The sequence below is a fragment of the Pezoporus occidentalis genome, unplaced genomic scaffold (genome assembly GCF_034315485.1).
Source record: "Pezoporus occidentalis ecotype Australia unplaced genomic scaffold, CSIRO_AGI_Poc_V1 ctg207, whole genome shotgun sequence".
NCBI classification, from domain to species: Eukaryota; Metazoa; Chordata; class Aves; order Psittaciformes; family Psittacidae; genus Pezoporus; species Pezoporus occidentalis.
In genome coordinates, this window is record NW_026913932.1 from 814,297 (window position 1) to 841,025 (window position 26,729).

At 39.0% G+C, this 26,729-nt stretch overlaps 1 protein-coding gene across 5 annotated transcripts in view; it reads right to left on the minus strand.

The window, feature by feature from the left end:
* Positions 1–6,430: 6,430 nt before the first annotated feature.
* RNASEH2B (ribonuclease H2 subunit B) overlaps positions 6,431–26,729 on the minus strand; it is a 45,530-nt gene continuing 25,231 nt past the window's right edge. Inside the window, exons 6-12 of one of the 5 annotated variants that reach the window (XR_009964846.1) lie at positions 24,779–24,843; positions 23,461–23,566; positions 20,382–20,460; positions 19,413–19,455; positions 15,544–15,656; positions 14,268–14,348; positions 12,223–12,353 (exon numbers count right to left, since the gene is read on the minus strand). Coding sequence is in view for 4 of the 5 variants with exons in the window: in XM_062618952.1 (XP_062474936.1) it covers positions 12,246–12,353; positions 14,268–14,348; positions 19,413–19,455; positions 20,382–20,460; positions 23,461–23,566; positions 24,779–24,843 (482 nt within the window). In the remaining variant the exon portion in view is untranslated. The other 4 variants (XM_062618952.1, XM_062618955.1, XM_062618953.1 and 1 more) reach the window with 4 other exon arrangements.

The following is a 26,729-nucleotide window of genomic DNA, read 5'->3' on the forward strand; positions in this document are numbered from 1 at the left end:
TCGGCCCATGCTGCTGGTCACTAAGCAGTAGCCCTGGAAGGGAAACGTCAGTCTCTTTGAGCCCAGCATATGCACACAGGGACAACTTGCCGTAGAAATAAAAGACACAGCCGACAATTTTCCCTGAAGGCCTCCTCTCTGCCAAAGCTGCACTCTAACCAACTGGCTGGGAAAAAAGAACATAACACACTTGCTGCAGTTATGTGGCAGCACATCCATTATAGTTTTCACAGAACTATAGAACACTCCAGGCTGGAAGAGACCTCGAAATAGCATCTGGTCCTGCCTTTTGTGGGAAAGGGAGCCTAGATTATCTAGCACCCTGTCCAATCATATCTTGAAAACCTCCAGCAATGGGCACTCTACCACATCCCTGGAGAGGTTGTTCCAATGAATGATGGCTCCTACTGTAAAAAAATTCTTTCTTATGTTAAGGTAAGTGTAATTTATACCTGTTGCCCCTTGTCTTCTCCATGTGACTCCTCATGAAGAGAGAGCCTTTCTCTTTGTAGCTACTCTTTAACTACTGGAATGCTATGATGAGCTTCCCCTCCGAAGCTTCTTTTCTCCATGGAGAAAGACCTAACTCCTTCAGTCTTTCCTCATACGGCAGGTTCTCCAGCCTTTCATCATTTTTTTGTCCCTCCTTTCAACCCTCTCCAGTCTGCCCACATCATTCTTGAATTGTGGGGACCAGAACTGGACACAGTTCTCCAGGTGCATCCTAACATTAAGCAGAATGGGACAATCATGTCTCTACCTCTGCTAGATTTTCCCACTACATTCAAATTTATTTCTTCATTTCAACCTTACTCCAGTTCTGCCACTGCTCCATCTGCTTAGAGCTGGAGAAGAGCATATACTTATGCCTGTGCTGGGAGAGGAACTCTTGCGAATGTTAAAATCCTGTCCTGCCTGGGAGGAGTGTCCATAGGGAATCTCTCCTTGTCTTCAAGGATCTTGCAAGTTACCCAAATAACCTGTCATTCAATAGAGTATTCCGGGAGCAACTATCCTGCTGAAACTCCATGAACATGGGTTTTTGTTTGTTTTTTTCTAGGTTTATGGTATAACCATACTCCAGCAAGGACAGCAGTTACAATTTGTGCTTACTAAGGGCAAAATCATACCCAAGCAGCACGAAAACTGTAGAGGCTTTTGTCTGTACAACAACAGGCAACAAATGGCAGCATTAAATCCTCCACAAAGCCTCTATTCTGCAGAGCCCAGCCTAAACCAACAACTCATCACCTGAATTGATAGAAAAACTTTCCTCCATGAAGATTTGGGAACCTGGGTTAGGGCCCAGTTACTCTGCAGCAGGTTGTCTGCCTCACACGGTGTTACAAACCAAGTGGTAATCTCACATTGCTTTACCTGAAACCAGAACAAATCAGTGTCTCTGTGTGGCTTTACTCTCCAGAGAGGTATTCCTGCTTGTGGTAGGCATATGGGAATTCAAAGAAGTTCAGGCTGAGTTCACCGGATTCAGTTTTAAATGTATTTTTATTTAAACTGAAATCCTGTGAGCTAGTAACTGTCACAACTTACTGTGATGGGGTAGGGAGACATAATTCACAGTTTATAGATTGAAGGCTGAGGGACAGGGAGTTGAAGCACGCTTGGATATACTCTTTAAGTTGAGCATTAACAGCTTAAACAGTTACAACCCTCTGGCTGTTGGTTGCTGCTTTAATTCACACTGAAAGGCTGCCTGTGCCTCGCACAATAAGTCACAGCATCGCAGCCAAAGGGGCAGGGGGCAGTTAACAGCTGAGAAACAATAACTGGAAATTAAGGGCTAAAAACTCCTTAAAATCACTCACTAGAGTACATCTGGAAAGGGGGGAAGAGGCCCAGATCAACTTACCTACCTTGATTTCTTGCAGATAGAGCAGATAGTCCTTCCCTGTGGGCTGATGGGAATGCTTCAGGCACCAGAGAGGGAGGGGGCTACAAAATTATTACAAGCAAATTTTGCCCTCTCAAACATAGAACAGTAATTTGGGGGTGGGTGTTAGTAATGGGGGGGGGGGGCTAGTAATAGGGCAAAACTTCAATGATTGTTTTAGTACTTTTAGGGAAAGCAGTATGGCAACAGTGCAGAACACAATCTGTAGGGTGGAGAGGGGAGGTTTGCCCTCCCAGGAGAACGGGTTAAAAATTAAGTTTATTATGTATTATAAAATTAGGAGGGAGAAGAGAGAGAGAAACAATAGTTATACTGGAAAGCTAAAGAGAGCTTGAGAGCCTGAGCTATCCTGTTGAGCCTGGAGGCTAAATTCAATTCCTCAAATACAGGACTGCCTCCAGTTCTTGAAGGCACAGCAGTTATGCTGAAGACAACCATCTACAGATGTGAGGGCAGGCACACACAGTGTCTAGGCTCATCTCAGTGTTTATGAGAAAAAGCCATAGCTCCAGTAGGCCATTCTGCTAGAATACAGAAGTCACCTTTTCAGGATGCTCTTTATTAATAGCAGAGAAGCTATGTAGCCATCTAAATTTCAGGTGGTTAAAATGAGGTGGAATAATTCCTTAATGACTTCCTTCAAGGTAGCTTCACTGCTAATCTCTGTAACCATTCTGATTAATTACATCTTTTACTTTCACTCCTTTCAATTAAGTTTGAACAGTTTATGAAGAACCCCTAGTAATACCAGCTACACAGGGAATTCAAGAGGAAGCTTATGGTTGTTCCATTCACAGCAGGACTAGCTTTGCTCATCTGTAGGGTTGCAGAAAACTTTGATTTTGGCTATCTTCAAGAGTGCAAGTGCCCATTATTAAACAGTATGCTTGCTTGGCCTGAAGTCAAGAGAAGGTAGGGCTTTACCGAGTTAGCAAATTTTGAAATACGTCTTTTGAAGAGTGAAACGACAACAGGTGAATGCAACAATGAACACAACCCCAAATTAGAAGCAAGATTTTAAAACATAGCTTTTCACTTTTCTATTAGCTTCCATTTTTTACTATTGATGAGCCTAGCTGGGGCATTGTTTTACCTGTGATGACTTTGCTTGCTTTGCAACTATCTCAAGGTACTAAACGCATTTAAAAAGGGAGCTTTGGAAAAATTACTGCAGCTATGGGACAGACCCTAACAGACATTACGGTTGCACACACAGAGGGTACTAGAGAGCTAAACTTAAACATCTGAACTGCAGCAGTTCTTTAAACATGTAAGGCAATGCACCATTTTCTTTAGTTTTGTATTACTTTGCCATTTGACTTTACTGAGCAAAGCAGTGTAAATGCTCTTTTATTACTAAATACAAGCTGCCTCAGCACTTTGTCCTTAGCACTGCTAATTCCATTTCTACAGATAAGTGCTGGTGAGGGTGGATTTATGAAATGGTACAAATCTGACTGCTTTCCTTCCTTGGTTCTCACTAATACCAATATACCAACTTGACTGCCAAAAAACCTCCCAAACCACCATGTTTGCTTTGCTTTGCCTGCTGTTCTCTGGATTTTACAAATGAAATGGCAGTAACTCTCCTAACAGCCTTGAAGCCTCCTGTCAGCACTTAGTGCGGCATCATGGTGATACCAGGATAGTGTTTTGGCAGAGGAACAGCTTTTCTCTTATGTTTGATTAAGTGTTTGCTACAGAAAATATGGAAAAAACCTATCTATAAGTTCTGTCTAAATCTGTGACAGAGCACCTATATACTACATATGTGATGGAAAGGAAAGATGAAAAAATACGACATGAATATCACATCACTCTTTCTACCTTCACTCTCCTCATCTCATCATCACTCAGATTCACTGCCATGCTAATGAAAATCAAAATATCCAGAATACTTTGTGCAGTCAATAAAGAGTTTGTGGGTCAGGGTTAAAGGGAGAACAGCAATGGGAGACATTACTGTGGGGATCTGTTACAGACCACCTGATCAAGAGGACTCTGTGGATGAAGCACTCCATAGACAGATAGGAACAGCCTCACACTTGCATGCCCTTGTCCTCACGGGGGACTTCAACCACCCTGATATCTGTTAGAGCAATGGTATGGCCCAACACAAGCAATCCAGGAGGTTCCTCAATTGTGTGGAAGACAACTTCCTTCTGCAAGTAATAGCGGAGCTGACAAGGAGAGGTGCCATGCTTGACCTCGTGCTCGCCAACAGGGAAGGGCTCGTTGGAAATGTGATGCTCCAGGGCAGCCTTGGATGCAGTGATCACGAGATGGTCGAATTTGAGATCCTCAGGACAGTGAGAAGAGCGTGCAGCAAGCTCACTGCCCTGGACTTCAAGAGAGCAGACTTTGGCCTCTTCAGGAACCTGCTTAGGAAGGTTCCATGGGATACAACCCTAGAGGGCAGGGGGACTCAAGACTGTTGGTTGATATTCAAGGATCACCTGCTACAAGCTCAGGAGTGTTGCATCCCAACTAGAAGGAAGTGCAGCAGGAGGGCCAGGAGACCTCCTTGGATGGATAAGGAGCTGCTGAGGAAAATTCAAAGGAAAAAAAGAGGCTTATAAAAGGTGGAAGCAAGGACAGGCAGCCTGGGAAGAATATAGGGATGTTGTCTGGGAAGCTAGGGACCAGGTTAGGAAAGCTAAGGCCCAGTTAGAATTAAACTTAGCTAGAGGTATTAAAGATAACAAGAAGAGATTCTATAGGTATGTAGAGAATAAAACACAGACTAGAGACGACATAGGTCCTCTCTCAGGAGAACTGGCTACCCTGGATTTGGAGAAGGCTGAGGTTGTTAATGAGTTTTTTGCCTTGGTCTTCACTGGCAAAGACTCTGAAAGCACCACCCAAGTCTTGGAAGGCAGATGCAGGGACTGTGAGAATGAAGACCTTGGGCCTACTGTAGGAGATGATCTCGTTTGAGACCATCTTAAAAACCTGAACATGCACAAGTCCATGGGACCTGATGAAATCCACCCGTGGGTCCTCAAGGAGTTGGCAAATGAAGTTGCTAAGCCACTGTCCATCATATTTGAAAAATCATGGCAGTCAGGTGAAGTTCCTGACGACTGGAAAAAGGGAAATATAACCCCCATTTTCAAGAAGGGGAAAATGGATGACCCGGGGAATTACAGACCAGTCAGTCTCACCTCTGTGCCTGGCAAAATCTTGGAGCAGATTCTCCTGGAAGGCATGCTAAGGCACATGAAAAACAACAAGGTGCTTGGTGACAGCCAGCATGGCTTCACTGAGGGGAAATCCTGCCTGACCAATGTGGTGGCCTTCTATGATGGGGCTACAGAACTGATGGACAGGGGTAGAGCAGTTGATGTCATCTACCTGGACTTGTGCAAAGCATTCGACACTGTCCCACACGACATCCTTGTCTCTAAATTGGAGAGACATCAATTTGATGGATGGACCACTCGGTGGATAAAGAACTGGCTGGATGGCTGCATGCAAAGAGTTGTGGTCAATGGCTCAATGTCCAGCTGGAGACCAGTAACAAGTGGTGTCCCTCAGGGATCGGTGTTGGGACCAGTCTTGTTCAACATCTTCGTCGCTGACATGGACAGTGGGATTGAGTGTGCCCTCAGCGGCTTCAGTGCGTGCTTGCAGCCCAGAAAGCCGAGCACATCCTGGGCTGCATCAAAAGCAGCGTGACCAGCAGGTCGAAGGAGGTGATCCTGCCCCTCTACTCTGATCTCATGAGACCTCACCTGGAGTATTGTGTGCAGTTCTGGTGTCCTCAACATAAAAAGGACATGGAACTGTTGGAACAAGTCCAGAGGAGGGCCACGAGGATGATCAGGGGACTGGAGCACCTCCTGTATGAAGACAGGCTGAGGAAGTTGGGGCTGTTCAGCCTGGAGAAGAGAAGGCTGCGTGGAGACCTCATAGCAGCCTTCCAGTATCTGAAGGGGGGCTACAGGAATGCTGGGGAGGGACTTTTCATTAGGGACTTTGGTGATAGGACAAGGGGTAATGGGTTAAAACTTAAACAGGGGAAGTTTAGATTGGATATAAGAAGTTCTTTACTGTAAGGGTGGTGAGGCACTGGAATGGGTTGCCCAGGGAAGTTGTGAATGCTCCATCCCTGGTGGTGTTCAAGGCCAGGTTGGACAGAGCCTTGGATGATATGGTTTAGTGTGAGGTGTTTCTGCCCATGGCAGGTGGGTTGGAACTTGATGATCTTAAGGTCCTTTCCAACCCTAACTATTCTATGATTCTATGATTCTACTTAGGCCAACAATTGTATTTACACATAAATAAGTTGTCACTACACCATCTGTACAGTGAGGTCCTCAAGGATTAGCCTAATTGCTTCACTGAATCTGTCTTAACGAACTTTCACATTTGTATCTATCTCAGGATTCATTATTTCCTTCAATTCAGTCTATGAATAACTGACTACCTTGTGGAGGCTAAGAGCATTAGTAATCTGATTGCACTACATTTTGATTTGTATTTCTCTGAGAAATTAACAAAGTAATAATCAAGAGATTATTCCAAAGGTATTTATTTATTTCTTGTACACAAATTAAAGATCTTAGAAAAAATAGAACCACGCTTTACTGAAATATATTACCTTATACATCAAGGTTTTTTTTTAAAATGTAAGATAGAAAAATAGAAATTTCATCTTGGACCCATATAATATTCTTGCAGTATTGCCTAGAAAACTATTACATATTTTTTCCTTGAAAAGCGATATCGCACACTGCTTAACCAGACAAGCATGAAATTAGCAAAAAGAATTCAGTGCAAGTGTCTAAAATAAGCATTCAGATTATATTTCCCTTTATACGTGATTTCTGAAGGGTTAACAGTTCAGGTTTTTCCTATTCTGAAACTGAGTTACTCAGAATCAGACAAGAAGAAAGTTGAATAAGCTATTGCCTCTTTGTCTTGGAATTTAGCTTTCAGCAATGCTCTTCTTGGAGCTCTTGTTTGACTTGAATTTAGGCAGAATTTGCCAGAGTGGAAGTAAAATTGTTTTTTCTTTTCCTTCTTATGCTTCAAATATATTCAAGCTCTACAGAACATTCTGGGCATTTGCTGTAGGTGTCTGCAAACTGGGATCATAGTTAAAACTTACAGAAGTAAACACTCATTATGTTAAAAATCCTGCCAATTACTACTTTTTAAAAGTATTGCAGCAAAGAGGTAATATTAATGGTAGTTTGATAAACAGATATCTAACTTAAAAACATCAGACTGCATCTGATACAGATCACATGAGGGTTCATTAGCATCATTTTCTGTACGTCAGCTCAGGTTGACAATTTGGTTGAAATTGCTCCACAGGAAGTGTCTCTTACATGAGTAGAGAAAATAACAATTTGGTCTATTTTTTTTTTTTACCTAGAGGATTACCCAGGTTTTGGTTTAGTTCTTAACACAAGACGTAAATGTTATTTTATACATGGTTTTAAGGTTTGAATCTCTTAGAACAAAAGAAGTAAAATAAGAATGCAGCTTCTCCATCTGTATTTCTGAACACACATGCTGCCTCAAGCTTTATAAGAGTCAGACTGTCCACTCAACCACAGCTAGGTAGCACCTTTTGGACAGTAAGTCAGACTTGACCTACTGTTTGGACAAAACCATGTAAATCAAGCTCAGTGAAATTATTTCAAAAAATGTAAATGTCCTAAAAATTAGAGTTAACTTTTTAAATTTTGGATGATTCTATGTCTGAACATTGGACTTCTTCTGAATTTATTAGATTTTGGGGAAGAAAGGAGAAAATTGCATACAACTGCATATTTTGCTATGCAGCTTCTAAAACTTATGGCCACTAAAATCATATGCTCTGACAAAAAAAAAAGAATACAAAAAAAAAAAATCATACAAAATCGAGTAAATATTTAAGACTTGCTCAAGGATGCTGTTGTCTGACCTTGAAAATTCTTAGGCAGGTGCTTAATTTTAAGCATGTGAGTCATTGTGCCAAGAGAAGTTTTATGGTGAACACTAATGCACAAATATTAGACTGGCTCTTCCACGTCAAGATAAGCACGGACGTAAGTGCCTTGCTGGATATGGATCAGGATGCTCAGCACCTAACAGGACTTTAGGCGCTGATCCAGCAAAGCACTTATCCACACGAACAACACTGCGGACTTTAACATCACTGCTCATGTGCTTAACATTAGGCATGCTCCTAAGTGCTTTCCTGGAAGGGCCCAATAGACCAATAGTGTATAAGCTATAAAATCTGAAGCAGTGTATGTTTAACACACCGCATATTTAACAATGTTAATCTGCTGAGATTTGCTTTTTCTTGGAACAGGGCTTGTCTAACTTCAAGCATTTATTTTCAGAAAGTGTGTAAAAAATGCTTTAAAAGCTGCTCTGAGATTATGGCAAGTTAAAATAATATTAGCAAGTCTCCTTATGCTCCTTTCATTTCTTCGTTGCATGTCTTCGCCCAGGCATCTAAAAAGGGAAGAGAAAACCCTAGTCATAAACATTAATCTATTCAAATGAGCATCCATGCATTTAGTTTCCCTGTAAAAAACAGAAGGTCAGATGCAACTGAACACCTAAAAACAAGCAGCTCTTCCAGGTTTCAGATCTGAATGCAAATTCTGCCAAGTGTGTCACCTTTTCCACTGAAAATATTAAAATCACCAATCGTCACTTCTACAAATAGAACTAAGTTTATTACTTAAGACTGAAAATGATGTGCAAGTTCAACCCTTACATATCCCTAAGTCAGTGCTGGTATTTCCATATGAAGTTTTCCATGCCCACTGGTGTCAATCCATTTGCAGTGTGACGTCTAAAAACTGGAAATGTAAGAGCTGCTTAATCCCAAACCAACAATTATAAAAGCATCATAACTCATCAGATATTTACATGAACATGGAGAGATATCATGTAAATCCAGAAAAAGAAATAAAGTAAGACCACATTTCTGTAATGGTGCTGGCATATTGTTTCATACTAAGCTAACCAAGGAAGAAATAGCAAAGCAGCACTTCTTAATGACCTACTGCTACTGCTGGCCAGGCACAATACTCCTTGTGGTAGGAAATATTGCTTTATGTATTTGGCACCATATGCTCTTCATAACTTCTTACTGCTACATGCTGAGGAAGTTTCGAAGTTACTAAATGTATTTCATTCTTTCCTAAAGGGAAAAGAGTTTTTGTTTTCATCTGAAAGCTCTAATGGCTTTTGGAAATGGCTTATTTTTTTTGTCATACACAAATTCCCGGTCAACCAAAAGCACAGTCACTAATAAAATTACAGTTGTTGTAAGTTACAGCATAGCTGACAGCTGAAGTCAAGATGTGACACACTAAAGCACAACGCACCTATGCACAGAGGAAGAACTCTAGACTTAGTCCCTGAGTGCAGCGGCAGATGTGAAAGCCACGTACAGAGAAAGAAAAAAAAAATTGGTACCCCAGATAGAAGTCAGCACAAAGGCCTCCCATCCCTATCAGAACTGTCTTCCTGTCCTACATTCTGACTAGAGAAATGGGGACTGTTTCTTAGAAGAAAGGGTCTCAAACTATTCAGTCAATGAGAAGATGCATTTCCAAAGTATGTTTCACGAAACTTTTCAACTATTATAAACCCAACCCCTAAAACTAGCAGATTTAAACATCCAGAAGAGATTCTATCATATACACATCCTACTCACAGTTCCTGTTTCTAGTGTAATTCTCTCCCACTCTTGGTTTTCCACTCAAACATCCATCCCATGCCTGCCTGCTTTCTCAACGTCTTCTAGTGCCCAGAATTGGCCTGCCATTAACAGATACGTAATTCCTTTCCTCTCATTTATCAAAATGCTCCTAGGATGCTGCTTACTACAAAAAGCTTCACACAGTATGCACCTGGTTGTCTTCTTTTTCCCCACCATAACATTATCCTGCACTTCTGAGTGGTGGTTTTCAAAAGTTGTCATCATTGGTGTATCCCTTCTCCTACTGATATGAAGTTGGGACAGTTTCTTTGACTGTCAAATAAACTGCTGGGTTAAGCTGAATGTTTTTCAAAATCTAACCCTTCCAGTTCATGACTGCAATTGCTCGTTCTGGGCTCACCAAATGCTAGTTCTTTCCAATCATAGCAAAGACCCAGCAGATAAACCAGTATGTGCTGCTACAGGGCGGGTCTTCTCTTACAGCCTAGACCAATTCCAAAGGCGGTGCACACAGAAATTGTCAAATGCAGTGACACCTACTATTAACTTTTAAAATTGTCTGACAGTTAAAGGAGAAAAGGGGGAAACTTTACTGATAGAGCTGGTGAAATTCTGCTGAAGACAGCTGAACAACAAGGCAGCGTGGAGTAGCAGGAATTTCTCTATGGCTTCACACAGCAATTCCTGGGGGTTTTGTGTTCCTTACCTCTTCCCACACCCTAATATTGTTTCAGAAAGTTGACATTCATGACTTTTATTAAATAAATTTTATTAAAGCACCAAATGACTTGGGAGAATGATTCTAATTGAAAAATCAATAAAGTCTCTGCATCTCACTCACACACTTCTCAAACTACATTCAAATGCTAATACTACAGGCTGATTTCCAGAGGTAAGGAAGACTTACAATACCTCAAAATGCCTGAAAAGCTTCCCCCCCCCCCCCCAAGAACTTCATTTTGGGTCTAGATAACCCACTTCAGACAAACACTTTTAAAACTAGGAACATTAACTCTATGCTTTTGGGAGGCCATCCACATTTGTCAGATAAATCTCTGTAATTTGAGATAATAATTCCATAGACTTCCAAATATTTTCTTTTATCTGGAATTCCAACCATACTGACTTCGTTTACAAGCTATATCCAAAACTGAAATAGCCACTGGTCTGAAAAGCACACAAACTCCAACAATGGCAAAACTGCACAGAACATCCAGCAAGGCTTCTCATTCTTTTCTGGTTGAAAGAAAATGCCATAGTGCTCTTTAACCTAACAGACAACACTGCAAACCAATAGTTGTGAATGCAGCAAGTAATCTGAAGTGGAAAAGCAGTGCAGTTACTAAAGAACTAAAGAAACTATTAGCTACTCTGAAACTCCCTATTATCAAGGGAAACAGGCAGATTCTCTACCGAGCTGATGTAGTAAAGAATGAAATAGTTTGTCTTTTTAAAACACACGCTGTAATTGACCCACAGTAATGACTCAGTGCAACAACTGGTGGACGAAACAATGAGTTTTCTGCAGAACTGGCTAGACCTATACTAACAATCCCAGTGATTCCATACTCTTCGATTCTGTGAATCAGAGAACTTGCAAATTAGCAGAGAGCTATCCTTCTGAATATATAAGAAAAAATCTGCAATGTGGAAAGAATACACCCAAAAGTGAGTAGTGTGTTTTAAGTACAAGTCCTACCTTGTGCAAAACTTCATAAAACTAAACCTTATCTAAGGCACCCATACTTAAGCTTTAGAATCCAGATCCAAATAAGCTTGTTTAAGAAAACAAGTTTTGCCTTTAAATAAATCTTTTCTTAATTATTTTTGTAAGAACCTACTGATCTTGGAACTGAACATAAAAATACCCCTGTATTGCTATGTGTTAAGAGATTTATCATGTAAGCCCAAAGTGATGCTGTAATTCTTTAAGGATTAAAATTTATACACAGGAAAATACCAAAACCCCTTAATAAATGTCCGGAAGCACAATCTAAATCTCAAAATGTACATCAAATACAACAAGCACAAATTTGTTACACAAAGCACTTTATTGCATTACATGTTGATTGACATTTATTGCAATTTGGTTTTAGCATATTCAAACCACCCAGAATCCCAATACAGACACTGTTTTTGCCTCCATAAATTGCCACCAATGACAATGCTTACATCAGCACTTAGATCTGGGTCAACATAAAAATCTAATGATGACATCCTACTCTGGTGCTATACTAGGTAAAAATCTCTATAAAATCCCCCAAAATAATATTCCTTATAAATGAATAAAAATTAAAAACTCAAAGGAGGGCATGTTTCCAGCCTGGAATGGAGTGCAATGGAGAAAACTCTGTGGTAGCCTTGACTGAGCTTGCTCTAGAACAAGCTGCAGTACAGTATGCTTAAACCTTGCTTCGTGGTTCACAGGACCATGCTGCAAATGCAGCAAGTCTATCTTCCTGACTCAAGTTAGAATATCTACATGGCACTGCTTTGCACAGCTGAGGCGTAACAGCTCTGTCCCACGCTCACTCACAAACTCCACCATGTACACAGACATGCCCTGCACATACTATACTAACAAAAAACCCAAGGAGACATCTTTAGCTTAACATAAAAATAACCACTGTAAAAAACTCTTTCAAGAACAAGCCCTTATTTTGATGCTTTAGGTTTGGAGCTGAAGAAAGCAGAAATTGATTTCATTCCAGTCTTATCAACTTTGGCCAAAGCCTTCTGTGCTGCAGACATCTTGTTGTTTGCCTGTTAGTGAAATGATAAACAGAAAGAGTTAAGCAGCATTTCCATAGGAAAGTTATAAACCCCTAAATACAGAAGTCACCCAAGAAGTTGAATTGCTTTTTCAGTATACAGCAGTAAATATAATGTTGTGCAGGCTTTAAATTGTAAGAAAAAAAACCCTTACAAAACAAATTTGAGATTATTCAAACAGAAAAATACTTGTCACAAATTACTTAACCTCAGACAAACACAGAGAATCAACTACAAGGACAAGGAGGTGAAACGTATTTTCTTTCTGCAAAATGAGGTATCCCAACTCAAACGTTTACTTTGCGATAATCCCTGAGTGTACATTAAGAGGAATAATGCATGCAATATAACAGATGCATACTGTACCCTCCGACTCAATCTCATGATTATGCTGTCAGCAGGCTGAATTACAGCCTTGCATTACAGATGATGAATAATTCACACTGATTTATTATCAAAGACTCTAAGCAGAGTGAAATAAAGGGAAAAGAGATGGAAGAAAAGAATGAAGAAGGTAACTAACATTTGCAAAGCACTTTGAGGCCACTGGGACAACTTCCCAGACTTTTACACCTAAAACACATTTTATGAGCACATTTTACAGAGCTGACCTCTTTTCTTTCTTGCATTTTAAAACGTTATGGTTTAAATCTCTAGCTGTTTTCCCTGTTAAGAAAACTTTGCATTGACCTTTCTTTATAATACTCCTCAGTCTGCAGGACTTCACAATTACAATACTTGGGATCAGCTAGAAGATTATGGATAGGATGGAGATACGCAACAGTATGATCATCTGCGTTACTATACAAACAAAACCACTGCCAAAGTATTTTTAAAAAAGTAGTACAATGTACAGAGTCCAAGAGCTATCTTTTCTTTCCAAGATTCTCTCATCAATGTGCTTCATTACTTCAGAAGTAAATCATACTTAATGTTACAATGAATTATCTCTCCTCAGCTTATTTCTATCTTTATGCTCAGTTCAAAAGCTATAGGTGCATAATGGGGGAAGAGGGGAAACATGCATATTTTAGACTATTTATCACCTTCACTTAAAGGGCAATCCTCCTCTTACTTCAAAACTAGCATGTGCCCTGAGTACAAAAAATTCTGGGGTTGTTGGGGGGAAGGAATGTATCTGTCACCAGCTGCTTCTCTTCGCAGAGGGATAAAGAGTAGTCGGCATTAGTCTGAAGGTCACAAGACCAGCACAGAGGGCCTTTTTGGTTCCCAATGGATTGGAGAAGGATTCATTTTCTTTCAATATTCAGAGAAATAAGCCAGTGCAAGCCTCACAACCTTGGCACACACAGAGAGAATCTTTCTTCTCCCATCTCTGTTGCTCTCCTAGGAATAATATGGTGGCAGGCACCACTGGACTCAGATCTGAATTGGCCTACAAACCTGTGCTGGAGCTGACAATCAGCAAGCTCTGTGTTGATTTAACTTCATTAAGTTGACATAAGTAAGTGTGCACGCAATATTTCTAGGTAAAAATAAAGCCTGTTTTAGCATCCTTTGGAATTTAAGTGAATGCTGCCATCTTTGTTTCTTTTTCAAATTACTGAAATTTAACAGCTGCTATCACTAAGCCACAAGATTTCTCATTTCAAGTTCTCAAAGAGCTTTGCAAACATTAGCATGTGTCCAAGTCTGTGAGGTTCACTGGAATGTTCACTGATAAAGTACAGTCAAACCGTAACAGTATAAAAGAGTTCAGAAAGGGACATGAAGACTATCAAAGTAAAATTAAACCTGAATGAAAAGTTCCAAGGAGATATAATTACAAACACCTGTACTTTGTTTTTCTGAAGTGTTTTGGAGGAGAAAAATAGGCATTCTATGCCAGTGCTGGAAGTTAATCTATGCTTTAGCAAAACATGCATGAATGCAAGGCTTGCTTACCTTTTTGGTTTTCACATTGCTGCTGTTAAACTTAGTATAGTCTTCTTCTGCTTCCACAGGGGCATCTGTTAATTTCCTTTTCTGAAATGTTAGAGTGAGGAAGTTGCTGTGTCAACTACTTTTATGATGTACACACATGGAAGTTTAAATTTTTTGGCTTTATAATGTAATCATAGCACCAAAACAGGACTAGCAATCAACTGAAGAATCTTCAGTAACAGTGGAAGATTTCTCTTTGCAGTTGTCTTCTTTACATGTGAATATACACCATCTCTACAGTATTCAGAAGATATCGTTCAATGTCACAGGAAGCATTTTCTTCTTCCTAGACTTCTGAAGACAGACTTCTAGAAATCACTTGAATCCCATTTTTGACGTCCATGATTGTGATTTTGGTGTCAGAATCTATTTAGACAACATTTAGGAAGCAGCTGTTGGAAGTTCATGCCTAACAGCCAGGGAACCTAGGCTCCAGTCCCCATGGTCTGATGGAACTGTGCAGCAGCTCCAGTGTTACTGCTATCTGCCAGCACAGGTGGATCATTATCTAGTCTATTATCTGCTTGTGCACAACCTTTAGAAGTCATTAGTTTCTGCAGTTTGGCAGCAGTGAAACACTGACATAGTTCTGCTGACTGCTTCATCACTTGAATCCAACAGTATATTAAGAAGCTTGACTGCATGTGCTGGGTGACTTATAACTTCAAAAATAATGGAAGTGAACGGTTCTCGGCACTTCACATAATCAGGCAGTAAGAATGAATATTTCTTTCCATAAACTGTGAGCATGTGTTTAGTTTAAAGGTGAAAACTTCCTGGTATGTTTCCAAAAGGGAAAAAAAGTATATAGTATTTTACAACACTATTTTCATTATTATTATATATCTGATATTACTACCATGTCCTTAATATCCTGTGAAATCTAAACTGTGGCCTTCCTAGTTCTTTTGCCAGAGAGTGATTTTGCAAGCAACTTGGACAGTACCATACATTTTAAGATGCTGTTTTATTCATTTTGTTTATGGTGCTTGCAATCTCTCTCCCTCTCTCCCCCTCCCTCTCTCCCTTTGGCACAGAAGCCAGGTCTGCAGCTCAGATTTCTCAGCTGTTAGAACCACATCCAACAGCAGCCTTTTCTTTTGATTTCAATGGGATCTGGATCAGACTCTCTAGGGGGCTGTTTACTGTGCTGCGATTACATTTTCAAATGACAATCTAATGAATAATTACTATTCTTCCCTTTTTGGAATCTGATAAACAAGTTTTAAAAACTTACAACAAAATGTTTGTGTTCCAGCAAAATGTTTGCTGTTTAGTTGTAGCAGAGCCTACATACTCTTTGTAGATGTCTCTCATCATCTGCCAATGGCCAGACTCCGTGTGCTGACACTGGACAGTATGACAATGACAATTACAACACAAGATCGATGACTTACAATTAATACACAGAACATGTAATTTTGGTTTCATCATTAGATCACAGAATCTAGGCTGTACCCAATTTACTATTACCCAGTACAAGAGAATCTCTTGTAGCTTTTCTGTTACCCACTGAAGTTTCTAAATCTCTCCTCCCTTAAGAATTTATTTTAACATAATTTCTAAACATGCAATTACTTTACCATAGCAGGAAATACATGTTAGACCCTTCTTTACCTACATTAATCCTATACTAGGTCTATCAATACACCTTACTTTCATGAAGAGAAATATCAATGCAAGTGAATAAAAATGGTCTGAAGGAGACTATAGGTTCCACTGTACAAGCCTGCCTTGCTCCTTTGAGACTCTGAAATAAACGGGAGTTTTAATCTCTGAAGTTGCAAAGACTTAAAACACAGAAGCATCACGCACACCCTGCTCAGTGCTCTGGATATTAATCAGATCCTCAGCAAGATTTCACTGTCCAACAACTGAACAGTTCTAAGCCTCATTTCCTCTGTAACCAAGCTGCTGAAATAAAACTAATTTTAAAAATAGATTCTCAGAACTATCCCAATGGTATAAAAGCGATTCATACATAATATGTAATGTACATCACATGTAGTTTAATATAGTTGTTGTAACATGCTTATATGGCTAATGAATATCAGCTGGCTCCTGATGTGCATTTAATATTTCTTACAATGCATAAAGATAATTCTTAACTGAATCAAAGGGCCAAGTAACTGTGCAGCCAGGACAACTGTCCAACCACATGGAAATAACTTATATCCATTGATATACATTGGAGAACAAATGCTATTAATAACAGTAGGGCCCAATTATTCCTGCATGTGCTAGCTGACATACTGCTTAGCAGAACAGTCACTGAACCAGCCAGAAATTTTAGACTTTGTTTCGGTAAGTAGCAGGGACATTGCAGGAAAAGTCGGTGTAGTAACTAATCTAGTTTCAGTAGACATAGGGTGCTTCAGTTTAAATTAAAGAGAAAGGATAATCAAAAATGGGATTTTTGATTCTAAAGGGGAAAACTTCACAAACCATATGCCTTACTTCCCTAAGCCAAAGCAAAGGGACTTGATGTCCCTCTTAAGGAAGACACTCGGAATGTAAAAAAAAAAAAAAAATGGAAGTGATTTTGACTCTTTTACTTCAGGTGAAAAATCTTGGAAAACCTTCTCAGACTAAACTATATCATAGAATACCACGTTGGAGGGACTTCAAGGATCATCTGGTCAAACTCTTCTAGGCAAAACATGAACTAGACTAGATACCCAGGCACACTGTCCTACTGAATCTTAGAAGTATCCAACATTGAAGAATCCATCACTTCCCATTCCAGTGGCTGATTGCTCTCACTATGAAAAACTTTCCTCTTGTGTCCAGTCAGATAAGTAACTTGTGCCCATTACCCCCCATCTTTTCCATGTGACTCCTTGTAAAAAGGAAGTCTCCATCTTCTTTGTAGCCACCCTTTATATATTGGAACATGGCCTCCTATTCTCTAGAAGGCTCTCAGCTCTCTCAGCCTTTCCTCATACATCAAGCTTCCTAGTCCTTTGATCATATGAATGTTCCCCCTTGCTCATACAGATGCACACATATACCCACTCACCCCACCCCCCCAGAAAAAAAAAGGATTTTAGGAGTAAGCAGAATTCTACAATGAATGAAAAAAAAGACTGCCAAAAAACAAAATCTGTTTTACGGGTCAGGTAATACTGGGATTAAGTGAGAACTGCCAAAAAGTCAAGTTGAGTTAGACCTTGGCAAGGAAATTAAAACAAATAGTAGAAGGTTGTTTAGCCACAGAGGCAAAAAGGGAAACAAAAAAGAAAAAGTGAAGCTGCTACACAGTAAGGATTGGACAGATTTTTAAAGCTAATCTATGCGTAGCACCAAAATGGAATAAATCCTTTGCCTCAGTAAATTGTTTTCAGTAGAGATGAAGAGGTTAAACACAAGGGCAGAAAAGAGAATAGAAATCTCTATTCAAGACAGAAGTAAAACTCAATATGCTGACACTGTTGGGAGACTGCCTCAGAAATCACAAGTCCAGAGCAAAACCTGGCAACTGTTCTATCAAGCAGGGACCATAACGTGGCAGAATAGCCAAACACCCATCTGTAGATAAGGAGGAGGAAAAAGTGGTAGTAGGCCTCAGCAGAATGGAGAGAGGGAGAAAAAGTTAAAGAAGGAAGAATAACTGAAGATATAGAGTAAATGAAAACTAAACATAGGTAATGGCTACTAATATCTTGTTTCCTTAAAGATAACATGTTTCCTGGTGACAGAAACATGACGGATTGCCAGAGGACTCGACATGGTGGCACTTAAGCAACTGAAATTATAGAAAACAAAGACTGCGTAAGAATTTTAAGATAGGTAAGAAACTGGGTAAAAGGGAAACAAAGGCAAATAATGCAGAAAAAGATGGCACTGGATTGGATGGAGATTACTAGTGGAGTGCCACAAACAGTATCTATTCAAAATCCTCATTAATTGTTAAAGATAACAGCATGATTACATTTACTGAATGTACACTATGAGTGCCTAAAGAGCTTTTAACACCGTGAAGGAAAAACCAGAGAACTTTAATGACTAGAAACATTAAAAACAGGTGAAATGCACAGAAGTACAAGGTCACGTACACAGCAGCTAATGGCATGATTATCTTGTAAATCTGAATGCTGATCAACTGAAAATTGCAGTGGAGAAAAAAAACCCACCTGTGTACCTTAACCATTCGCAGCAGGATTGTGAGCTATCTGGTACATCACACAATAATAGAGCAAATGGGACTCTAAGATGCAATGAGATGAAGTACTTCCAGTTAAGACAAGAAGGGAAGAATGCCATCATATCATACCAGTAAAGTTTTTATCATGAATAATTACATATGATTCCAGTCACCTGCTTTGAAACTATTGATTACATCTTGGAATAAGAGTAAAGAAATGTTCCTGCAATGATGAGGGAATGAAGAACCTATCTCACACAATCAAGTTTGGTTTCACAAAACGAAACTGAAGGGATATATGTTTTCCTTTTACACATCGAGAAAAGTATGTTAGGGAGGGGAAAACAGCCATTTGAATTTAAAAATTAAAAGAAAATGCTAGTATGAAAGCACAAGGGAATAAACTGGCCATGAATAAATTCAAGGTGGAATTTATAGAAAGGTTTCTAAGAATCAGAGGAATGAGGTTATAGAACAGTCTTCCAAGAGAAGTAAGGGAAATAAAAAAGTCCTAATGAAACTTAGACTGAAGAATGGTCAGTGTAGGAGAGATTATCCAACATGGTTTTCTGGAAATCCATGACCCAAGAAATCCCTTTCAGGGTCCTCATAAATTATGTATGAAAGAAAGCTATGAGGTCATATTGTCACATTAACCTTAGTAAAACTGAATAAGCAAAACATGTATGAAAAGACCGCTGACCAAAACAAAAAGGAGAGACATAAAATATGTCTCTCTCTTTCCCTCCCCTTTTTTAAACAGGAAAACCAAACAAAATACTTCTTGTTAAAAAAAAATTAAATACATGGTAAATTTCTCATGTTATTTCAGACCAGCTTTTCGCAAGGCCAACCTGCTTATTGTAATGTACCCAGTGCTTGGCCTAGTGTAGTTCTAATAATAATTCAGAGAAATTAGCTTACAACACAACATATCTGTCAATAACTTAATATTCTCCTACCTTAAAAGGTGGCTCCACTGCTGGGCTTTTAAGTTCTGGGAGCCTGTAGAACAAAAGATTTTAAGTTATAAATTAAGACAGCTGGACTGAACAACCTAAAGCTTATAATTCCTTCCCCATAAAGTCTGCTTTGGTTATCAGCTACTCACACATGGCATGCATTTGCAAAAAACAGAGCTCATGGACTCTATATTAAACAACTAAAACAGAGCCAGGCACCATAACAGAAACATAGGCTCTTTTAAAAGTTCTTAGATCTGGCAAACAAAACAGAACTCCACCTTACTTTTGAAACCCCTGCCTATTAGTAAGATGGTATTATAAAGAACATAATATCTCTTCCATGAAACAGTTAAGCTATGGGACTTCAAGCTGCAAATTGCACATTTTTCCAGAGGCCACTATAACACAATCCTTTGAACAGAGCTGAACTGAAGGACAGGTGCAGGGTCCCAGTGATGGTCCAAGCAAAGGCTGCTGCTGGCAGGGAACACCAGGGTAAGGATGCTGGCTCACCTTCCAGATTTAAATATAAACTAACACGGGTTAGATATATGAAGTCAAACCCCAGCAGCACTGAGCAAACAGGGAAAAAAAGACTGGGGATGAGGATTCTACTCTTGGCTCTGCTGCTTGTACTTGACAGCTCTGGACAAACTGCTGTAAGTCTTTGGATTTCCTACCCACTTTGTTTAAAATGAGATACACCACTCAGGGTTTCATGATACAACTGTAGTAACAGACATATCAGACTTGTATATCACAACTTTCTTACAGCCCACCATAGGCACAACAGAAAGCATAATCGACATTTGAAAAAAAAAACCCCATATTTAAAGTGTGGCAAACACAAGCTCATAGTGTTATTCATTGCAACCGTGATGAACAAATCCCAGTATTCAACAGCACTGACCAAATGACATTAATGCATTGCTTATAAAACTAGCAGCTAGCTGGAACAATACTTACCCTAAGTATTTTAACAACTCTTTACTCAGATCTTCAGGAATATATTCTGATATTAACCCATGGGCATAGCGTACATAGTCTTCACGAACAGGGCAGGGAGTGAAAAGTAGAAAAAAAAGAACATTCACATTATATAGTCACGTTGCCTTCACCATGTTGCATGTGCTACCATAAATCATAAGGTTGAATTAACAGTAAGAGACTTCTAATGGATACACTGTGATGGTTCTCTGTGTCGAGTAGTTTATGTTATATGACACTTGTAGGTTTATTTAAAAAGTAAAGACATACTACACTCACTTTGTCAGCAGATGTTATTAATATCTGCTGTATGTACTTTACAAAAGCTGTTCACTTACTGAGCATACTAGATATCATGTATTTTTCTGAAGAAATTCAATTTTAAAAACCTGCAAAAGTAAAAGCTGACTCAACAGAACACACAATCATTAATTTTAAAGCATCTGGATCTTACAATTATTTGGCAAGGGCTTCAGTACTAAAGTACATTTTCTGGCTTCAACTGAAAACAATTAGATGAGACAATGAGTCTATTTCAAAGTCTTGTACTTAATTTCAGTACTTTACAGAAAATGCCAAGGACTATCTAAACATCACAGGCAAGACGGGATAATTATCTGTGGAAATATGAACTACTAGAAGCTGTTTTCAGTACAGGGCACTCCTGCTACAAACGTTTTTCTGAGCAACTGGGAAAAAAAGTGACCCTTTTAAAACATAAAGTCCTAAACCACATCTTTTCTGGTCACGTTCTATACAAGTACTTACTGATCACAGGCTGAATCTTTTAAACTTGCTGTTATTGGGCTGCTAGGGAGTAACGGGACCCATGCATAGGAAGTATTTGCCAGACAGACATTCAGCTAAAAGCTCACCTCTGAATTTCACCTACAGTAGGACAGCTCTATCTGTTCATATGCCTACACACTTGGAAGAGTTCAGAAGCACGTGGTAAACTAGCCTCAGGGTGGTGAAAAATTGTTTCTTCTGTGCCAGATGGTTTCCTTTTCTTTTTTCTAAAAAACCTAAAAAGCCCAATGCAAACTGGCATTGAAGCAGAAAGAATTAACAAACTGACACCAGTACATGCATTTCAACTACACCGACATTAAAATCTTAGTATCTCCTATCTGCACTTCTACTTCCTCCACTGCTTAGATTCATCAAGGATTTATCACTCCCTACACCCACTCTGGGGTCAGGAGAGAACAAGAAATAATTCCAATCCAAGAGAGAATTTCACCTCAGCATTTAATATGTCCAATTTATTGCTTAAGAAAAATATTCCCATCATTTCACTCTTTACATCATGACACTGAATGGGGAGTCCAAGTCAACTGCTATTATTTTGTACTAAATAAAGAATCCATTTTCTTTACATTCCTCCCTTGAAGCAATATTCACTGACTTCCTCTGCCAATTAAAAAATACCACTGTTTGCCTTCTAGGGAGTTTGTGTTCTCACCCTAGTCTTGTTTTGTTATTAACCTCCTGTCAAACATCAGGAATACTTGTGTACCTCCCTTCTTTGTCTTCTGAATGAAATATTCAGGTCTCATGTTAAACCTCCCCTCCTTCCCCATTAGCACTCATTATATTCTCCAAGATTTTTGCCCTACAACGTCTGCAGATGCTAACTACATACACCCATCTATTTATAAGGTACTGAAATTTTGTGAAAGCAATCTCTACAGAAATAAATTGCACTGTCATGGCAGTGAAAGGATCAGACAAGAAAATGAGTCTGTCTAAAAACAAGTGTTGTGTAAGGTCCATTTGACTTCCTGTCATTCACCTTGCCATATACAGAGGGGCTGCCCCCAAAACTTACCTACTTTTAACTGCTAGTATTCACTATTTCAGTGCTGCTCTTTAGATTTAAAATCTGAAAAAGGCTTTTAAGAAGACTCTTATATCCAGGGATGGAAAAAACACTGCAGATAAGCTAATTACAAATTTCAGAGATAAAGTAATTTAAGCATAGTCAAGATGGCTGCTGTTAGGGTGATTTTCCCTTTCTTTAAAAAAATGGGGGTGGGGAAAGGATGAAAAGCTACTGTAAAGTTAAAGTCACTTACAAGTTTTGTAGCTTTGCCCCTTTTTAAAAGCCATATATTACAATCTCTGTTCTATAAAACTGTCTAGTTGCCTCTTAAATCCCATTTATGTTGTTTCCTTTGATATCTTTACTTGGTAACTCATTTTCCACTTCGTCAGCAAGTTGCTTTGTTTCTACTTATTTTTCAACAGCATGCAGACTTCTGAATGTCTCTGTAATAAGAAACAACTTTCTTTTGTTCATCTTACTCTAAACTTTTCTCATTTTTCATCAACATTCAAAGATCTTATTCTATTTTCAGGTTTTTCTACACTCATATCCCAGTAACATTCAGTACACTGCCCTTCCCAGGGAAAAGGTAACTAGAAGCAAACAGGATCACTACAGACTTGTGGGTACCAGGATTGTCAACATCAGGGCAATTTAATACACATATTATTAAAAGATTTTGCCCTCTATAAGCACACACTTGTGTATTCTATACATTTGTCACATAAAATAATGTTCAGAGCAGGAGTTTTTCCTCTGTGACTATGACTTCCTAAGAACCCTTCTCTTTTTGGAGAATCCTATGAAGAGTATTTGAATGCTAATAAAAATAACAATAAAAAAGAACTCTGTTCCAATACAGAGAAACTTACAGGATAGACACTCATATTATTATAAGCATCTGTCCTACTGTTCAAGACAGTCTCAGTTTAGCGAAACACTTCAGCACATTTCATTGAGCAGAAAGTCTTCTCCTTGAACTTAGAAGCTAAACAAACGCTGGCTGAGACCTACCACTAATTACAATGTCACCCAATGAAGACACCAAAGAACTCAGAAAAGTCAACAATTGTTGACACACTTGACACAGTCACAACATATATGGAATTTTCTGCACAAGGAATAAATTTACTGCAAAGGCCCATTTCAATACATTTGACTAATCATGTTTTATCTCCACCTATGGGACTTCACAAAAATGGAATTCATTACAATGTTTAGTTTTCTTACCTTCTTCAGTATCTGTGACCTGTTTACTGCTGATAAATGTAGCTGCATATACCCTTTCTCCTACGGTTATATTGTTGCTTTTAAGTGCTTTCACTGTTTGATTGACCTATAGGAAACCACAGAATGAAACGTCTGTATCAGTGTTGTTATGCACATGTTAATGCAGTGACAAAGCTCTTGTAATTTTGTTTCAAGCATATAAAACATTCAAGTTATGGGCTGTGGTGAAATTTAATATACATTTGTAATAACTAGCATATGAGCTCAAAGAACTCAAAAAAACTAGTATGTCTTTGAAGATGTTGCCTTGGCAACACAGCACCAGTTTTGGAGCACCCTAAGACAAGTCGAGCTACTCAGAGGCAACAGCCATGACTACACAGGTGAGAAATACACCTGGTTGGAGAACAGAGAATGGCTGAGCTCAGTTGGATTGCAAAGGCAGTCCTGGAGGAAATCAAAGATTAAGGACTTTATCAGGCACTGGATCTAAGACAGAGGTAACTGGCAGAAGAAATTTTCAACAACACAAACAGGTATCTGCTTAAATGCAAATATTCAGATACTCATTTTAAAGATATCCCCATTCCTCATCATTGCAGAAAGTAGACCAGATTTTGTGCTTGCATTAACTAATTTAAGTGAGGTTTCCTTGTATCATGTGATGCATACAATCTTTTTTACAAAGTGGCATCATAATAGGGGCACAAGCATGCGTGTAAAAGGACATTCACCTTCTTTATATGAAGATACAGACCACAATCAAGCTTTGCTATAACACTAGCTTATTTTCTGCATACTGTACAGACCTCTTGGATCAGGGCAAAAGCAACCATACCAGGACCATCCTGAGAGACTCTGCCAAAACTTCATGAGGAAACCCATTTGCAGAACTAAAACCAAGGCATTTCTGTCCAGCTTTAATGCATGGCAGAATTTAAAAGCTGCAGCAGTCAAAGCTCTCCTCTAGCTCATCTGTGAAGTGGACAAAGCGAAAGACAAAGCCTCTCACCTTATGCAAAGCCTAACAAATATAGCGATAAGCTGAATTTCAGCTGCTTCTTGTGCCTCCCTCCACTCCATGAATCCCTTTTATGCCAGCATGTCAGAAAGAGAAATGTAACAAACTTTCCATTTCTCTAATATCTCATCACATTCACAAGTGCAACAACTTCACTGTTATGGCTCTCCTTCCTGCACAGGAAACAAACCTTGAACTTAGGCACACCACATGGCTCAAAAGCAGATATGGACAAGTTAACAAGCATTTTCATTTGAAACATAAAGCAATTTTTAAACCAAAAGAGATACAGAATACCTTTTTCTTTAGCCACTTCAGCGTCTTCTCTTGGCTGTATTTGTGGAATTTCTGGCTGGCAATCTCTGAGAAAACATAAGTAAGGGTAAGAAAGTCATAACTGATTTGAATTGCATTTTCAATACATTTAAAATCTTCTAAGTTGTAGATACAGCATGGAAGTTAATTTGCAGCTTGCACATGTTTGATATCAGGGCAGTAAGTTTCAAAAATATTGGGAATGTGGAAAAATAAACAGTCTGGGCTGATATGCACAAGTCTGAACACTTTGACAATTCTTTAATTAGGCCGCAACCAAGCCTAGCAGATGTTTTATTTATTTATGTGCAATCTTGGGCTGCCTGAATTCACTAAGACTCTTCTCGTAGTTTGCCAAACCTTCACTGCTATGTGTCTCCAAACTGGTCACTTTAAGTGCACAGTTCACAATATAAAATGTTGGTTCCACAACAGCTTTAAAAAAAAAACAACAAAAGCCCACAAAATCAAACCCCCCACAACATATTCTCTTAAATCTTCACTTACTGAATTCCAGAACCTAGTAAGGGGCCAGGACAGAGAGCTGGTTAGTGAAGATAAACTACTCACACTTCCAGAGAACTCTTTTCCTATCAGTTCTCCCCTCTCATTTCACAGTGTGACAAAAGCACAAGTTTTACTTCTATTTCCCTTTTACATAGTTTAATATCATGTCAAAAGAAAATAAAGAATCCAAAAATAGTGAAACACTCCTTGTGAGAAGAAGTACACGATTCATTTATGATTTACTGAGCAATATAAATTAACTCAACGATATAAGAAGAACTTAAGAAAGTGTTTCCCCTGTGATTAACTAGGGTATCATAAACACTTGCTAGTCACATGTGATCAGCTATCTGGAGATATGTGAGTTCCTGATTCTGAGGTAAAGAAAAAATTACAAAGGCTGATAGAAATTTAAGTATAAAAAAATTAGTATTAATTCACAGAAAGTTACATTTTAGAAATGGAATGAAATGCCTAATAAGATTTCACAGGAAAGACTCCATTTCTGTTTTTAATAGGTATTTCAGTAAGTTTTAATCTCCTGTATACCGTTCCCATAAATACTTAGATCTGTTCCAATGCTCAGTTCATGGAGTTTCCTTCTGCCCTTGCAAACAACAAGGTATTATTTATGATTACTTCAGCATTTCTTTCTTTGGGTTTATCTAGGCTCTTTCAAATGGCATTCAAATAGCCAACTATTATGCACTCTTTGTGTATGCATGGTAGGGAGTACAGAGAGGTTGAGGAAAGCTGTTTACAAGATAAAGTTTAAAAATATGTCAACAGTTGAAGATCACAATGCAAAAATTCTTCAGAGCAAAAAGGAAAAGACCGCCAATATAAATTCTGATTCATGAAGATGATGAGCTGCAGGTAATTAGCTGTGACATTGCTGGCTGCAGTTTTTAGGATTTAGAAGCTTCTAAACAGCTCTAAAGCAGAAAATGGGGGAGACACTCTGGATACCTGAACCTGCTTCTCAAAGAGCTAACACGGTTTGGGTCCAAGTACAGTGAGTCTGATTCATGGATTCCTCTCCTACCTAAGAAAGTTTGAAGAAGGGACATCGCTCCAGCCATCATCCTCCAAAACTCATGCTGAAAAGTAATTCCAGTCCAGATTCCCAGGCAGCCTCCCCCACAACAGCATGATTCAGAGTGACTCAGTTAGGGAAAGGAAACATAGAACTGTGAAACCATTTTCATTAAAACATGTGAAAAATAATTACATTGAACCCTTCAGAGATCACTTTGTTTGAAAATATTTTGTGTGCTTGACAGTTTCGACTATTAAACTCTAGGAACTGACAATATTTGAGACCTCTGAAGAATTAAAGTGAGTTATGAAAGTCACAAACTGCTGACAAAAGGATTCAATATTGGAACGTGGATTTAACATGTGATGCACATTTGGTATTGGTGAG